The sequence below is a fragment of the Cynoglossus semilaevis genome, unplaced genomic scaffold, assembly GCF_000523025.1.
Source record: "Cynoglossus semilaevis isolate Cse_v1.0 unplaced genomic scaffold, Cse_v1.0 scaffold342, whole genome shotgun sequence".
NCBI lineage: Eukaryota > Metazoa > Chordata > Actinopteri > Pleuronectiformes > Cynoglossidae > Cynoglossus > Cynoglossus semilaevis.
Window position 1 is genome coordinate 271,288 of NW_007585117.1, and position 17,121 is coordinate 288,408.

General features: G+C 41.1%; 2 protein-coding genes across 4 annotated transcripts in view; both read left to right on the forward strand.

The window, feature by feature from the left end:
* The window catches only part of dnah10 (dynein axonemal heavy chain 10), a 25,505-nt gene extending 16,069 nt beyond the window's left edge, over positions 1-9,436 (forward strand). Inside the window, exons 41-67 of the mRNA XM_025053701.1 lie at positions 11-214; positions 448-528; positions 612-809; positions 891-1,052; positions 1,158-1,332; positions 2,054-2,235; positions 2,335-2,471; positions 2,559-2,776; positions 3,470-3,691; positions 3,816-3,963; positions 4,052-4,331; positions 4,408-4,637; positions 4,748-5,021; positions 5,092-5,196; positions 5,296-5,450; positions 5,529-5,683; positions 5,782-5,965; positions 6,043-6,243; positions 6,330-6,539; positions 6,639-6,734; positions 6,814-6,985; positions 7,075-7,206; positions 7,394-7,605; positions 7,694-7,861; positions 8,748-8,928; positions 9,057-9,202; positions 9,290-9,436. Coding sequence (XP_024909469.1) covers positions 11-214; positions 448-528; positions 612-809; positions 891-1,052; positions 1,158-1,332; positions 2,054-2,235; positions 2,335-2,471; positions 2,559-2,776; positions 3,470-3,691; positions 3,816-3,963; positions 4,052-4,331; positions 4,408-4,637; positions 4,748-5,021; positions 5,092-5,196; positions 5,296-5,450; positions 5,529-5,683; positions 5,782-5,965; positions 6,043-6,243; positions 6,330-6,539; positions 6,639-6,734; positions 6,814-6,985; positions 7,075-7,206; positions 7,394-7,605; positions 7,694-7,861; positions 8,748-8,928; positions 9,057-9,202; positions 9,290-9,436 — 4,775 coding nt within the window. The remainder of the gene's footprint in view (positions 1-10; positions 215-447; positions 529-611; positions 810-890; positions 1,053-1,157; positions 1,333-2,053; positions 2,236-2,334; positions 2,472-2,558; positions 2,777-3,469; positions 3,692-3,815; positions 3,964-4,051; positions 4,332-4,407; positions 4,638-4,747; positions 5,022-5,091; positions 5,197-5,295; positions 5,451-5,528; positions 5,684-5,781; positions 5,966-6,042; positions 6,244-6,329; positions 6,540-6,638; positions 6,735-6,813; positions 6,986-7,074; positions 7,207-7,393; positions 7,606-7,693; positions 7,862-8,747; positions 8,929-9,056; positions 9,203-9,289) is intronic.
* Positions 9,437-12,758: 3,322 nt separating this feature from the next.
* Positions 12,759-17,121, forward strand: part of emid1 (EMI domain containing 1) — a 63,955-nt gene continuing 59,592 nt past the window's right edge. Inside the window, exon 1 of one of the 3 annotated variants that reach the window (XM_025053695.1) lies at positions 12,759-13,453. In XM_025053695.1, the coding sequence (XP_024909463.1) occupies positions 13,281-13,453 (173 nt within the window). In that variant the 5' untranslated portion in view covers positions 12,759-13,280. The remainder of the gene's footprint in view (positions 13,454-17,121) is intronic. The other 2 variants (XM_025053693.1, XM_025053694.1) reach the window with 2 other exon arrangements.

The window sequence follows — 17,121 nt, forward strand, 5'->3', positions numbered from 1 at the left end:
GGTTTCAAAGGTATCGTTCCTGCCCTGTTCCCTGATGATGAGAAGGAATCCATCGTTAACCAGCTTCGTGAAGAAGCTTCAAAGAATGGAGCTGGTCCTTCTAAAGACAGTGTGTGGCAACACTATGTTAACAAAAGTGCCAACAATCTGCACATTGTTTTAGGCATGTCTCCAGTGGGAGAGACTCTGAGGACACGCTGCAGGAACTTCCCAGGTAAAATACACAATCAGCTCACAGAGTAGAGAAATTGTCAGCGCTGTTACCTCACAGCAAGACAGATTTTGCATCTCAGCATACAGACAAACTTGTCTATGTGTTCTTCCCATATGTGCACAAGTACATTTTGTTATATTGGTTACTAACCCAACCTTTGGAATCTTGAAACTTTCAAGAATAAATAAATGAGCTGCATTAGTGTTGAAGTGTTTGTGTCCTATTGTTCCCAGGACTGATGAACAACACAGTGATAGACTGGTTCCTTTCTTGGCCTCCACAGGCTTTATTTGCAGTGGCCCAGTCTTTCCTGGGTGATTATTATAATGTGACATTTTTTGTGAAATTATTTTTTTATACTTAATTAGCTGCAACACTAAAATGTTCTCACTCTCAGGTGAAAGTCCCATGATTCCTGAGGCCCACTCTGCAGATGTGATAGCTCATGTATGCATGGTCCACATCTCTGTGGGTGACTACAGCAAACTGTTCCAACAAAAACTCAGACGCAGTAACTATGTCACTCCAAAGAACTACTTGGATTTCATCAGTACGTACTCTAAACTCTTGAAGGAGAAGGACCAGCACATCCTGGGTGAGAAGATGCAGCCTGTCTTTGAATTTCTGTGATGATACGAAGGACTGTGTTATGTTAACTGGCTCAGTCATGTTGCAGCTCAGTGCAAGCATTTAGAGGGAGGTTTGGACAAACTGAAGGAGGCCAGTGAGCAGTTGTCTGAGCTGAATGTGAAGTTGGCAGAACAGAAGGTGGTTCTTGCTGAAAAGTCTGCAGCCTGTGAAGCTCTGCTGGACGAGATAGCTGCCAACACTACCGTGGGTCAGTGGCTGCATTTTTTAAATCTACTGAGCAAAATTACAAACACAAAAGTAAACACAGCTTTAACCTGTCAGTCACCTGCCCGTCAATCACTTTCTGTTACAGCCGAGGAGAAGAAGACACTGGCAGAAGACAAGGCTACGGAGATTGAGGAGCAAAATAAAGTGATTGCTGTGGAGAAATGTGAAGCAGAAAGTTCCCTGGCTGAGGCTCTGCCTGCATTAGAGGCTGCTCGCAACGCTCTACAAGACCTAGAAAAATCAGATGTCACTGAGATCAGGTACATGGTCAACCTAACAGAGTGGGTTTTAATTCTGCAGCTGGAAAAAAAATGAATGAAACATTTCATTGAGAGAAATAAATCATCTGTATTGTGTTATGGAGACAGATTGTTATTTCTAGCAAATGTAATATTTTGTTTCCTCTGGTTAAAAACCTATACATTTTATTACATATTAATTTTTCACTGTTTTCACTTGCCCACCTCACCTGAGCAACAGGCTCTAAGAAGGTCTTTGAAGTAAAATTGTTTTTAACATTTTAATATCAATAATTCCATCATTTGGATTAGTCACATAAAAACTGGTCTGAAATACATACATAATTTGTCTTTATGTTCCAATAATCAACAGGAAAAAATGTAGAAATGTAGTCAAATGTAGAAATTTTTATTTCTATTTTATTTTTATTTTTCTTGATTATGATTCATCCACATATATGTATAAATATACCTATAAGTATATATATATATATCTATACAGTTATACACAAAGCTTTTTATAAGCTATATATGCTTATATATACAACCCAAATATGATTAATTGAAATATGTATTGATATATATATATATATGTTCAATATGTTCATGCTCCTGATCCTTTTTTGTATTTATTTTAATTCTTTCTTTAAGGTGTTGGTTATGTGAAAGCAAAATATCTACAAATATTCTAAAATACTATAAAACCTGATTTATTTGCTTTTCCTCCACGATTCCTAAACAGGTCCTTTGCCAAACCTCCGAAACAAGTGCAGGTGGTTTGTGAGTGTATCCTGGTGCTGCGTGGACACAGGGAGATCAGCTGGCAGTCTGCCAAAGGTATGATGTCAGAGGCGAACTTCCTGCGCTCACTGATGGAGATGGACTGTGATGGCATAAGTAACAACCAGGTCAGAACTGTCAAAGGTGAGTCAGTGCTGTGATAGTAGAAAAAACACTTTGTATACAGTACTGTATGTAGTAGAGACAAATATGTTGGTTTTCTTGGCTGTTTATCTTGAATAGGTTTCCTGAAGAGCCTCCAGACGAGCCTGGAAGAGATGCAGGCCATCAGTAAGGCTGGATCAGGAATGCTCAAGTTTGTTGAGGCTATTATTGGTTACTGTGATGTTGCCAAGGAGATAAAACCCAAAAGGGACAAGGTAATGTAAGATCAAAGATGTATACCAAATTATAATGACACAAACGGAAGATTGAAGAGTCACACTTATTATATCTTGTATGTCTAGGTGGCACGATTGGAGAAAAACTTCTTTCAGAGTAAGAAGGAGCTGGAGCTCATCCAGGGAGAACTTAGTGACATCCAGAAGGAACTGCAGGCCCTGGGGGAGAAATACCAGGATGCCATCACAGAGAAACAGCAGCTTCAGGAGGAGGCAGAGATCATGGAGAGGAGACTGATCGCTGCAGACAAACTTATTTCAGGCCTGAGCTCTGAGAACGAACGGTGACGATGTCACTCATGTGTATCATTGTCACTGTCACATAGTCCTGCTGTTGTTTAGTCTTTGCCTACGGTGCCTTTGCTTCCGTTTCTGTGTAGAAAATATACAATACATGCTGTTTAATTACAAATAATGATTTTATACTATTTCATTACGTGATGACTGCACATTGAGTTTGCATTGTACAAGAAATGCACTCTATAAATGAAATTGAATTGAATTGAATGATCAATGAAAGCCCCCCTGCGAGTCAAGAATATGGCTTGTTTACACTATTTAGTTGAATTGTAATAGATATGCTTGGCTTGAGGTTTAGTTAGATTTTTCAATTATTGGGCTCAGTGGATTTATATTAGTATGTGTACACTTAGAAGGATTGATGAACTGGAGGGCCACGGCTCCATGGATACAAGCTGGATACGTTGTCACCCACATTACGAGTTATCACGTTTTTACGTGATAAATTTTACGTTATTATGTGATAAGTTTTACGTAATTACGTAAAACTTATCACGTAATAATGTGAAACTTATTACGTAATTACGTTTTTTTTCTGTGGCAGCAATACGCTTCCGTAAGAAACAACAGGCAAAGGGCAGCATCCTTACAAATCATTTCACCACCGTACACCTATAGTGGCTCTTTTATTTCTCGTGCATGGTCTTTGCCCATTACTAACTGGTTTCTCGACTCAGGTGGACGCAAGATTTGGAGGAGTTGAAGCAGAAGCGCATGCGTCTCCTTGGCGACTGTCTGATCTCTGCTGCGTTCTTGAGCTATGAAGGAGCTTTCAGCTGGGAATTCAGGAAGGATATGGTCTACCAAGTATGGATCAAGGATGTGCAAGAGAAAGACATCCCCTTGAGTCAGCCGTTCAAAGTTGAAACCCTTCTGACAGATGAAGTAGAAATCAGCAGGTGAGGAGGATTGACAAAAGAGATTCTGCCTTGGTTTAATGGTTTATGGTGTAAAAATGTGAGAATAAAGTTACATACTGGTAAAAATTGTATAAATGTCTCTTTATTTTTTTTCTCACTGTAGATGGGGGTCAGAGGGTTTGCCTCCAGATGAGCTGTCCGTCCAGAATGGAATCCTCACCACCAGGGGGAGCCGGTTCCCTCTGTGTATTGATCCCCAGCAGCAAGCTCTCAACTGGATAAAGAAGAAAGAAGAAAACAACAACCTGAAGGTAAAAGATGTCATACATACAAATGATGTGTTACCATGACTCACAAGTCCCTGAAGTCCCTGCTGACAGGATTATCCTCTGCTTTCAGATTTCATCCTTCAATGATCCAGACTTCCTGAAGCAGCTGGAGATGGCCATCAAATACGGTTTTCCATTCCTATTCCAAGATGTGGAGGAGTACATTGACCCTGTGATCGACAATGTTCTGGAGAAAAACGTTAAAGGAGAAGAAGGTCGACAGGTCATCACGCTGGGTGACAGGGAGGTGGACTACGATCCTAACTTCAAACTGTATCTCAACACCAAGCTGGCCAATCCTCGATATTCTCCATCAGTGTTTGGAAAAACCATGGTCATCAACTATACCGGTGAGATCATTTAGCATTTACATTTAGTGTAAAAAAAAAGTCATTTTGATTTTTTTTAACGATTTGTTCCCTATAGTGACTCTAAAGGGTCTGGAGGACCAGCTGCTGAGTGTCATTATGGGCTTCGAGAAAAAAGAGCTGGAGGAACTGCGTGAGCGTTTGATCCAAGAGACTAGCAACAACAAGAAACTGCTGAAGAACCTCAGGGACTCGCTGCTCAGAGAACTGGCCACGTCTACAGGCAACATCCTGGACAACACAGAGCTGGTTCACACCCTGGAGGAAACCAAGTCCAAAGCCAGTGAGGTCAGTTTGGCGACAGCTGAAGTCATTGACCTGAGGAACAGCTGTTTCACTGACATCATCTGTTTCATCTTTTCCTTTTTTCCCGTGTTCTGACGCTGTGATAACCTAAGGTCTTTGAGAAGCTTCGCTTGGCCGAGGAGACAGCTACAGACATCGACAAACTCAGAGATGGTTATCGACCTGCGGCCATGCGTGGAGCCATTCTGTTCTTTGTTCTGACAGAAATGTCTCTGGTGAACAGCATGTACCAGTATTCTCTTGCCTCCTACCTGGAGGTCTTTGACTTTTCATTGCGCAAATCTCTGCCCGACACTGTTCTTTCGCAAAGACTCAAAAACATCATCAACACGCTGACATACAACGTTTATAACTATGGCTGCACAGGTGGAGATAAAGACAGAATGATCCAAATCATTAGATAAGATTTGTTGTTAATCCAACTTTTTATCCTCAGGTTTGTTTGAGAGACACAAGCTGCTCTTTTCTTTTAACATGACCATAAAGATTGAGCAGGCAGAAGGACGAGTGTATCAGGAAGAGCTAGACTTCTTCATTAAAGGTGAGATTTGACTCTAAAATCTGCTAAAAGAGACAAAGACACTTGTGAATTCATAAGCAGACAATGTTTGAGGCTCATGTTTTTCCACCTCGTGTGAAGGTAATCTATCCCTGGAAAAGAGCAAGCGCACAAAACCATGTGACTGGCTTCCAGATCAGGGCTGGGAAGACATAGTGAAACTGGCAGAGCACTTTCCTGAGAAGTGTGGCTTCCTGCTTGATGACATGGAGAAAAATTCAACTGACTGGAAAGCTGTGAGTGATCCCAGCCATTAACCTCTCTCTCCATTTGTGTTTATTTGATCTGTTCTAATCTGACTCTTGTCATCTCAGTGGTATGACCTAGATAATCCAGAACAGGCGCCAGTCCCTATGAAATATGAGGAGAACTTGTCCACTTTTCAGAAGCTTCTGTTGCTGCGCTGCTTTCGTGTTGATAGAGTCTATCGAGCTGTGACTGATTATGTCACTGTCACTATGGGAGAGAAGTAAAACTCTAATAGTCTTGGTCCTACACCGAATCTGACAGAGAATAGAACTTTCTGGTACAATGCCTTGTGTAAGTTTGACTTGTTTTTCTGCTCAGATATGTTCAGCCCCCTGTGATCAGCTTTGATACAATTTATGAACAGAGCACACCTTCCTCCCCCATCATCTTCATCCTAAGCCCTGGCTCTGACCCAGCCAGTGACCTCATGAAACTGGCTGAGAGGTCAGGCTTTGGGGGCAGCAAGTTCAAGTTCTTGGCTATGGGTCAAGGCCAAGAGAAGGCAAGGAGAAGCTGTTCAGCAACATCTATAGATAATAATGACAAAATACTAACCTGTCTTCTGCCTCTGTAATAAAGGTGGCGCTGCAGCTGCTGGAAAGTGCAGTTGCTCGTGGACAATGGCTAATGCTACAGAACTGCCACTTGCTAGTTAAATGGCTGAAGGACCTGGAGAAATCGCTAGAGAGAATCACCAAGCCCAATCCCAACTTCCGCTTGTGGATCACCACCAATCCAATCAAAGACTTCCCCATTGGCATCCTGCAAAAATCACTTAAGGTTGCATTTTTGTATATATACTGTGTTTTTCAGAAGTTTCTGAGAAATGTCTTTGTTTTTTACATGTGATATATTATTGGCTGCAGGTGGTGACGGAGCCCCCCAATGGACTTAAGCTGAACATGCGGGCGACGTACTCCAAAATCTCCCAAGAGACTTTGAGCAAATGTCCTCACCCTGCCTTCTGTAGTGTGGTGTATGTGCTGGCCTTCTTCCACGCTGTGGTGCAAGAGAGACGAAAGTACGGCAAGATTGGCTGGAATGTTCCGTATGACTTCAATGAGTCGGATTTCTTTGTAAGTAGCATGGAAACATTAAAAATAAAAAAAATAGTTTGAGGTTTTTTTTAAATCTCATTAAACTTCTTTGATTTATTTTTTTTCTGTGTATTTCAGGTTTGTCTTGAGATCCTCAACACTTACCTGACCAAATCTCACACACAGGGAGACAGTGATATTCCCTGGGGGAGTCTGAAATATCTTATTGGGGAGGTGTGGCTAAATGTATGGTGCTTAAGTAAACCTTAATAGTTGGGTGCTGTTGTGACTGTACATGTATAATTTATTCAAGGTGATATACGGAGGACGAGTGATCGACAGCTTTGACCGCAGGGTCCTGGGCGTCTACATGGACGAGTACTTTGGAGATTTTCTTTTTTACAATTTCAGACAGTTTCACTTCTTCAACAACAAAGATGTCAACTACAGTATTCCTCCAAATGGGCCCAAGGAAGTTTATGTTGGTCTGTTGTGATTTTTTTTAACATAATTTTAAATTTAGTTTATTCAAATTTGATATATTATTAAATCCCTTAAAATTTTTCTCTTTTAGATGAGATTGACAACCTGCCCCTGGCAAATACACCTGAGGTGTATGGTCTTCATTCTAATGCAGAAATAGGTTACTACACACAGGCAGCTAAAGACATGTGGAGTCACCTGATAGAGCTGCAGCCTCAGACAGGTAGGTCAGACATGTAACCTTATTTATTTCACTTTATTTCATCTTCTTTAATGCTCCTTAAAAGTCTGCAGGTCATATTCCACATTCTCAGTGACCTCCAGCTCCATCCTTGCCACTAGTATTTATTGTACTTGAGATGACTGCTTCTTCGTCTCCTGTCTTTTTTAAACACTGTCCTTTGCTTCAGGTGAATCTGGTGGAAGCATCAGCAGGGATCACTACATCAGCCAGGTGGCTCAGGACATTCAGAACAAGCTGCCAAAGTTATTTGACATGGATGTGATCCGTAAAAGGTTTGGCTCAGACATTTCCCCCACATCAGTGGTGCTGCTTCAGGAACTGGAACGCTTCAACAAGCTGGTGGTCAGAATGCGGCACTCTCTGGCTGAGCTGCAGAGGGTGAGATGGAAGCGCGGCACAGCAGCGGCGAAATAATTTGTCTCTGTTCCTTAGACTTGATTTGATCTGATCTCACTCTCATGTGCAGGCTCTGGCTGGAGATGTGGGCATGAGCAGTGAGTTGGATGAGGTTTCCCGTGCCCTCTATAACGGTCACATACCTGCCATCTGGAAGAAGTTGGCACCTGATACCCTCAAGTCACTGGGCAACTGGATGAGTCATTTCAAGAGACGATATGAACAGTATAGCTTCTGGGTGAGAAAATAAACCATCACATCTGATCACCTACAGATATTTTTTATGGATGTCCGACATCATCAACCAATATTAGAATAACTATCTGTAAGAATTGTTTTCAGGTTTTTCTTCCTATAATGAAATACAATGCACCTGTCTCACCCTATTCTGTCCCCTTACAACATCCACAAATATCTGAGGTCTTCCACAATTCTGTACCTAAAGTTTGTTAATTCAATTTAAATGTATTTAATAGATAAAATGTTAGGACTATTGCAACTTCGAACCGAAACAAGAATTTCGCAATAACTGAGGCAAGGGCTGGGTGTGTGTGTGTGTTGATAGTTTCTACAACACTAGCAAGAAGGACAACACAAAACATAACTCTGCACAAGAGCTTCAAATAGCTTTTGAAGCTCTTGTGCAATAGCTTTTGACTTTTCTGGCTACAGTTTCTGCTATTTCCTATTAAAAAAGAAAGACTGTTGATCTGCCCAAGTATCCCATATAAGACTAGGCAAGACTGCAAGAATTTGTATTTTTAGTTAACAACTCATCAAATGGAGCAGTTAAAACACAGAGCAATTTTCCCTGTGTGAACATTTACCTTTTAAATTAGCATATTTAAACTAACAAAATGAACTTTTTTGTGTTGAAACTTAGATCTCAATTTTCTTCAACCAAATTACTGATTTTATTTTTTATTGTTTTCATAAAGTCAGCCACAATATCAGTTCAGCTCTATGTGAGTTTCAATTTATACATATTCTTTGACATTGCTTTCTCAAAAATGTTATTGGTAAGTATCTTGTATGTATTCTTCTGTATTCTTTAAAAAGGGATTTTAACTCTCTTTATGAATACCAGAATTCTGTATATTCTCAGTAACAATCTGTTCAATCAGGTGGATGAAGGAGAGCCAAAGGTAATGTGGCTTTCAGGACTTCATATCCCAGAATCATATCTGACTGCCCTGGTCCAAGCTGCATGCAGGAAAAATGGCTGGCCTCTGGATCTTTCCACACTGTACACACAGGTGACCCAGTACCAGAGTGAGGAGGAAGTTACTGACAGACCTGGACTAGGTAATGACATTTATAAATGCATTTTCAGCATCATGGGCGACCACTAACTTAAATGATTTAATCAGCCAGTGATTAAATGGCTTGTGTTCCTTTGGTGATTTGGTGATCACCTCTCCTTCTCCCTGCAGGCTGTAATGTGTCCGGCCTGTACTTGGAGGGAGCAGACTGGGACATGGAGAACAGCTGCTTGGTGAAGAGTAAACCAAAAAGTCTGGTCACTGAGATGCCTGTTCTCAAAGTCATACCCACCGAGGCACGTCACCTGACACTACAGGTGAGGACCACACCACACTTACATACATGTCTTTTGAATTTTTTTCCTTTATCAATAGTGTGAACTTTTTTGTTACTTATGCCACAGAACACACTGCGTACACCAGTGTACACCACCTCTTTACGGAGAAATGCCATGGGTGTGGGGCTGGTGTTTGAGGCAGATCTGTTCACCACTATGCACATCTCACACTGGGTTCTCCAGGGAGTCTGTTTACTGCTCAATGCTGACTGAACACAACACTCTGTCTGTGACTTTAATACAGTCTTAGATGCAACGAATGTTTATTCCTGGAATTAATTACAGGCGAAATTGGTAAGTTTTTTGTTGTAAGACAGCCTACATGTGCAAGTTGCAAGGCAATGCAACAATAACTGTTGAGAACATTAAACTGGAGGTTTGCCCAAACTTCAACTTTGCTTGCCCACCTGCATTATAACGAGGGGTGGCAATCAGTGAGTGACATAGGGCTATTCCTTAGCTCAGCTTATCCAGTGGCTGCAGGTGAAAGTAATTGTGCTAGAAGTTTGTTTTCCAAATGATCTTTTACAACAGCCAGCCTGCATTTTAGTGTTCTTGCAGACCTCTAAAAATGTTTTTTAACAGTTACATACTGTCTGGGTTTTGTGTGTATTTTTTATATATATTGAGACTTTAATTAAAAAAAGTTAATTTTCAAAATTATACCAAAAAATGTTGGAAGAAGTCCTTGTCTGTGTTTCCAAATCCTACATTTGAGGATGTGAATGAATTAAAAAGTTGCAAAGCAAACAGAAAAATCATCATATTCAAGTTGTTTATGTATAATTTTTTACTTTAAATTGACAGAAAAACAAACCGAATTGTGTTGAATTTCTTTTTTTTATATTTGTAAAAAAATTATTTTCTGTATCGCTAGTGTTGGTATCTATTATTAGTTATTGGACACTAGATGGCAGCATACAGCAGCACAGGGACAGACTACCGTGGACAGACTTCACAGACAGTTGTTGTCTGTGGTGTGACCGTGGGACATGGTCCGGTAAACTTTGAGTCTATCATTATTTTGCAGTTCTAACAGATATATGGATAAACGTTCTAAGACGAAATATATTAAAGTCAGTGTTTCTGTTGTCTGGTGTCATATAGTCATTTTGTGTGCAGAAGACAGAACAATGAGCTGCTGCACGGGGTGAAAAAGGCAACTTCAAACCAAAGGTTGCTAAAGTTTTCCAAGTAGCTTTTCAGCTTTTCCCTGCGCAATCGTTCCACGAGCAGTGTAATATTAACATTTAACAAACAGATCTGGTGCAGCACTGACACTGACTAAGGGAGGCTGCTGAGGTCAGCGTGTTAACAGAAACTCCTAAGAGTAGGGCAGTAAATAGGACAAGCATGTGACTTATGAGACTGCAGAGACTAACAGGGTGAAATTATCATCCGGGAAAACAACCAGGAACATGAATAGGTTTTGAATTCACACTTCTAAACATGAATCTGAGGACAGGGTCATGCTTCCCTTTCCTTTTAATGGTCGAGGGTAAAGGCCCTTGCGCAGCTGTAACTGGTCTGGACCATCATAAAGAGGGAAAATTTATGAGCAAAACACAGTAGGGGGTGAGAGTGTTGTTTAAATAACCCGCACTTTACTTTAAATTTATACGATTGTCACAAAACTGGACAAAAAGAGGACAAAACAGTGATTTCTGCCTGCAGAGCAGAAGAGGAGAGGAATTATAGAAGCAGGGAAGGAAAACCGCTCAATAGGAGAAAAAGGAGATATGAAAAGATCCTCTGAGTGGAACCAGTCCCTTTCTCCCCTCAGAGGTCAAATTATTTTCAGCTGCTTGTGGGATTTACAATAACCCTCCACTGCTCCAGTTCCTGCACTGCACCGGTGCCTGCTCGGAGCTGTCTCGTAAAATGCCAACGGTACCCTGAAACCAAAACTCTGGCACATCATTTTCCGGCCCCCACTGATCCTGAGTTTCCGTTTGTTGTGATTAAGAGCAGGTGGGTTCACTCACTCAGTCAGTTCTGTTCAACAGCAGTTGGTGTGTATGCTGTTTGTAACCTGTGAGTAGTGTAGGACAAGCACTTAGTGCCAGTCCCAATGCTGCTGTGAAGGCGTCAAAGTGTTCACACCATCTTTCGTCAGCTGACAGCTTCAGCCACACCACCTTCCACCAGACATGTTGCATTAAAACTCTTTGCAGTCTGCAGCTGGTGAGAGTGTGGCGGTGCAATCAGACTCAGACGCAGACAGATATACATGTGGTGCCTGATTTTAGGTTCCTGTGCCAGGTGTTTTGTTTGGACCAGAACCACAGCTGCTCTGTGGTGGAAGGATAACACTCTAAGAACGACATGTCCTACATTCAAGAGCTTTTTGACAAATGAAGGATAGATGTTCAGAAAGGTAGAGGAAGTTCAAGGCCAAATTATTCTGCTTAATCTTTGCATGATCACAGTGGGCGCTACAGTAGAGCCAGTCCCAACAGTCAACAGGTGGGGGCAGGGTACACTCTGAGCAGTAATAATTAATAATTAATATAGAGATAAACAAGTGATCATGTTCACATTTATACCAATGGTCAGGGTAGGACAGAGATTCCCAATCACTGAGATCATCAGGTGTATCATGGGAAATAATCCAATTTGACTTAATTGGTCTGAAAACTAATTATTCGGTGAAAATGCATGGATCATTTCTGTATGTCCACAAATGTGTGTCTCTGTTTCATGTGTCAAATTGAAATGCTTCCAGTCTGTGGTGTCTTACAGCAAGCTGTGAGTTAGCAGATTTCACTTTGGTTTTCCTTTGAGTTTCCTCTTCAGCAGACTTGAACTCATTTGGGTATAATCTCAATCCGTGCAGGCCTGAAATTAAGTTTTCACTGTTTTGATTTATTTGTTATCATTTTCATATGCTAATTGTTGCCATCTAGGTCTAAATATGTTACTTACTATAATTAAACTGTTTTTCTTATATATCTTTATAATTTTACTTGTTGTCTGTGAACATGAACAAGTTTAAATTTCTACTATTTTTTTATACTACTTTATTTTGTGCTAGGTTTTTGCTATTTCTGTTGTTGTCTTACTTATGATGCCTGAGCTTCATGATGCATGAACATTTTAATGCTAGCTTGTTGATGTCTTTTTACATCGGGGTGTAAAAAATAGGGCTTATGGGCCAAAACCGGCCCGCTACGGTGTTCAGTCCGGCTTGCATGATAATTTTTGAACGTAAGAAAAATACACAAACACTTCATGTTCAGGATTTTTGTAAAATTATATTTCATTAAATATAAATAATTAACAATAAATATGTAGTTCTTCGTACTTCAAAGGGGAAAAACATGGACTTATTCTTATTCTCATTGAACCAAAATGAGTTTGACACCCCTGATTTATATAGTCTGACATGATTTGAATAATCTGTCCAACCTAATGTTAATGAGTGCCATATTTACATGTGTTCTTTAACAAACATCTCTGCTCTCCGGCACAGAGCCAGTCATTTCATAAGAACTTCTGTGCTGCAGCAGCCCTTTATTACTAACTCATCCAGGACTGTACGTGTATGCAATGTACCGTTGCCTTTTAGCATCTATTGTCCTGTGTGAGGAGTTTTGAAGGGGGCAGGCTGAACAGCCCATCAGCAGGCTGTGCTGTTTAAGAGCAGAACAGAGTATAAAAGTGCTGTCATGCCCGCTGCTGCTGCGAGCCTATGCTCTGTGCACTCCCTCAGACTGAAGTGAGCCCAGCTCACATATAGACAGAAGAACAGCACACTCTACTATTGACACCGTGTTCAAGGTCCGGCTCCAGACTGTGAAGCCGTGTCACCCTCAGAGACAAACAAGGACTAGCAGTACTCTTCAGCTGACTTAGGGTTTCTTTTACGCACGGAGTGCCAGAAAGTTCCAGAGACGTTTGCAGTTCTCTTCAGTAAATAGGATGCGTGTCTTCTTCTTGTACTGAAAACCAGCTGCTGTTTGACACATTTCCCCCTCCCGTGAGCTGGAGCAGGAGCTTCCACCGGAAACTTGGACTAATTTGTAAGTTTTTTGGCCCTACTGTTGATGCCACGGAAATGGAACCGGGCCACCGGGAGAGCGTGTCCGCACTGTGCAGGAAAAGTTTGCTTTGGACCGCGCTGGTCCTCTGGCTCAGTGCGCTGGTGGACGGGACCTGGAAGACGGGACTGTATAAGCCTCACTACTCAGCCGGGACTGCAGCCTCTCACTCCTCTGTCTACCAAAAAAGGTAAGAACAGTATCACAAAATACACACCTCAAACGTTTAAAACATTTACATAAAGAAAGAAAAATAAATTAACCCAACAACCAAGTGTTTGTTTATGTCTGACTCTTGTTAAGTTCACTATAAATGTTGACATTTATAAACACATGAACGAAATAGTCACATGACATGAAAAGTTAATCTGTAGTTCACAACTTCTTTTGTGTAAATGAGTTGAAAACGTGTTTTTCTTCTTAAAGATTTGCATATTCTTGGTGACACTTTAGTAAGTATTTCTAAGTTTGTTGACAAAACAAACCCTTCGAGACTGTCGTCAGACTAATATTTTGCAGTATTTTCTGCCTTTAATGTATTCAATGACTGATCTGAGACATACATTTTTCAAAACCTTCAGCTCTCTACTAGATGTAAAGCAGCCCATTTCTTATTTCTCTTAATTAATAATATCAAGATCCTATTCAGCTCAAATTATCATCAGCTGTTCCTTTCCATTGTAATAAATTTAAATAACCATAATTCTTTTCAGAAAAAAAAACCCATTTGGCTCCCTAATCCTGAAATTCAATAAAACCCTTCTTTTTGCTAATACATAATACTTTCCTACTGTTTTTCTTTCTTTTTCCATATAGACGGTGCAGATCAGAGGGCCAGCAACCTAACATTAGATCAGGGAGGAAGTGTTACACTCAAAATTATACACACGCCATAATATTTTTATTTCCTCCAAGAGTCTGCCAAAGTGGTGTCACTTCTTTTGAATGGCATACCATCTCTTCAGAGCTACTCCCATCTCCATCCATCTACCTGGTCTTATTGTCTTCCTGACAGTTGGTTTCCTTTTTCCTGTGCTGGCAGCACACTCAGCTCTGCTGACTCTCATTGTTGTCACCACTTCCACACTTTTCTGTGTAAAGCTCCTGAGAGCACTGCTACTCTTGCTCAGGTCTCTGCAGCTGCAGCAGCATGTGATCCTGCATCAGTCTTTATGATTCCTGGTTCCTGGGAACTCACTGCTGTGTGGATTCACTTTTAGTCACTGTTTTATCACTGGGCCTGCTTCGAAACGCAGCCTAGCCATTTAAATGAGATTATACTCAAACTTTCAACACGCTCAAAGTATTGTTACTAAATCTATGCAACATGACCTTAATTAATATGAGAGGCTGCATCACAGTGTGTCAGTACGTACCTCTTATTCATACAGATCTGCCCCTACAACACTGTAGCCTAGGTGAGCCTGGAGGAACTCTGGAAGAATCCGATTATTATGTATTTACCTTAAATGTGACTAAATTTTGATTGCTGTTCAGACAGGGTCTGCTCAGTAGTGAGCTCCCAGAAAACAGCTTCATATTGAAAGGAACCTCAATGCTACACAGCACAGGCTATTTTGACCATGTTAAAAGCATAAAAGTAAAATTTAACAAACATTTCTTTTGGACTCTATAGTGTCAAATGTGTAACCTGCCCTTGCTTGTTGACTGCTACAGCTTCTCTGCCATCCTGAACAGATGTTTGGTTTGTAACAGGAGAGACATCGTCTCCTAAGAACCAGGACATGTAGGACCATCGTTCTGTGTTTCAGAATGAATGAAACAGTGAGTCTGTGAGTCATGGACAGTGTCTTTGACAGTCACAGATGTGCAATCATTAGAGTAAACACAGGTGAACCTCCAGCACCAGCTCCTCTTTGGGGCAGTTTAGAAGTAAGGCTGAAGTCAAGGCACAGTGATGAGAGGACGTTTATCATCCTACAAATATTTATGCTGTCTGAGAGTGTGTGTATGTGTGTGGGCTGATTCCGGCCTGAGACCTCAAACCACTTCTCCGCTGATGCAGTCCTTTTGTTCTGGGTGTGTTCAGGTGGCCCTCAACCTCGCATTACTGGCTCGTGTCACCTTCGCCTCTCGGCTCCTCTGTTTCTTAGGCCCAGTGGTTTTCTACCAACATGTTTATTAAACAAGAGCAGCTGGACCCCACTGCATCTGGACTTGTTTCTGCAAGGCTAAATGTGTTTACTGTCAGTTTATGCTGCTGCTGTTTGTAAGTAGCACAGTAGAGAAGACAGGAAAGATGGAGGGTGGAGCTGCTGGTGGTATGAGTCAGACGCACAGAGGTCAGTGAGTTTGAGGTGTCTTTAGAAGAGCTGAGTCCACTAGTCCTGGTCCACCTGCTGTGTGGCCTGATCTGTGAAAGCAGCCATTTATGGTGCGTGCGTGTCTGTGTGTCTGTCAACGAAGCCAGTGGTTGTTGGAGGCTCCTCTCGTAGACGAACTCTGGCTTAACTTTTCATTTGTGGTCTTGTCACTCAAAAGAGAAATAAATATTAATTTTAGCAGACCAGGCATTTAGGATTTCATTTAGGATTACTCAAATGGAAGTGGAATTAACCGCTGATAAATTCTTGGATGTTAATTACTATATGAACTCAGTAGGGGTTTCTCAAGCACATGTTTTTCTTACTTCTTCTCTCACCCACAGCTTTATCCTCCCCTGTCATGGTCTGACAGGCAGTGTGAGCCCTGTGGCTGCCCTCATTCCTCATCCATCTTAACCAAATCCATGTTTTCTTTAAGGACGGGGGAGAAGAGATAGTCAGTCTCTGTATAAACCATATACAGTATTTCTCTTCTCCTCAATTAAAATAATGGTTCCCAAAGTTGTGAGTTATTCTCTCCAGGAGAGGGCAGCAATGCAGATTCATTTTAATTTCAATATTTTCTTTATTTGTGCCACAGTGAGGAAATGATTTATGTTTGTGTTTTAAATAAAGGTCAGTGGTGGTTAGAAGAAATCGCTATACATTTGGCAACGTGGAGGCATGACAATAATGCTAAGGGGTGAGGTGGGGGTGAGTTAGACTAATACTCTGCTTATCAAGAATTTAGCTGAAAATTGAGCTAAAATCCAGTCAACTGTTTTTAGCGCCCACTCACATTCTACACTCGATCAGTCGATGATGATCACACCTTCCAACATTTACTGCCTCCACACACAGTGAGACACTCAAAGCTTGCAGGTGTCCCGGCCTGGAAAGCTCCAAAAAAGACGAAGACAAATGAGAGTTTGACTGGTTATTCTGAGGCTACTGTGAAGAGTCACTTATCTCTGACCTTCGGGCCTTACTGTGAGGTGCTTTCATCAGCATCACTGTGATGCTCCTTACTGTGTAACAGTTTTGCCAATAGCACAGATCTTTTCTTATTTATTTGCTCTTCATATGCAGGTTTAATATGACATTTTACTTTTTTTCCCCATTTTTGTCTGCAGTTTATTTTACTCTGGTTTATTTTCGGCTGCTCTGATCTTTTTCCCCCTCTTTTTCTATAAACAGCAGACTATGACCAGGCTCTTTCAGTTTATTAATGTCACTGAGACTCTCTTTCTTTGTCTTTTTTGTGTTGCAGCACATTTATCTTATGCCTCTTCTGCAGCCGTGAGACCAATACTGTATGCACATTATTGTCTCTCTTTCCTTTTCCAAGTTCCAATGGGAAGCTGCCTGATGTGACCTTTATGAAAAATGACATTTGTCCACTTCCATGAACTACTCTCCTCTCTTCTTCTTCTCTTCTCTCTTTCGTCCTTTAGTCATCCCTGCTTTTCTTCCTCTTTTATCTTCACCTCTTATCTCCGTTCCTCTCCTTTTATATCACCACTCTTGTCCTCTC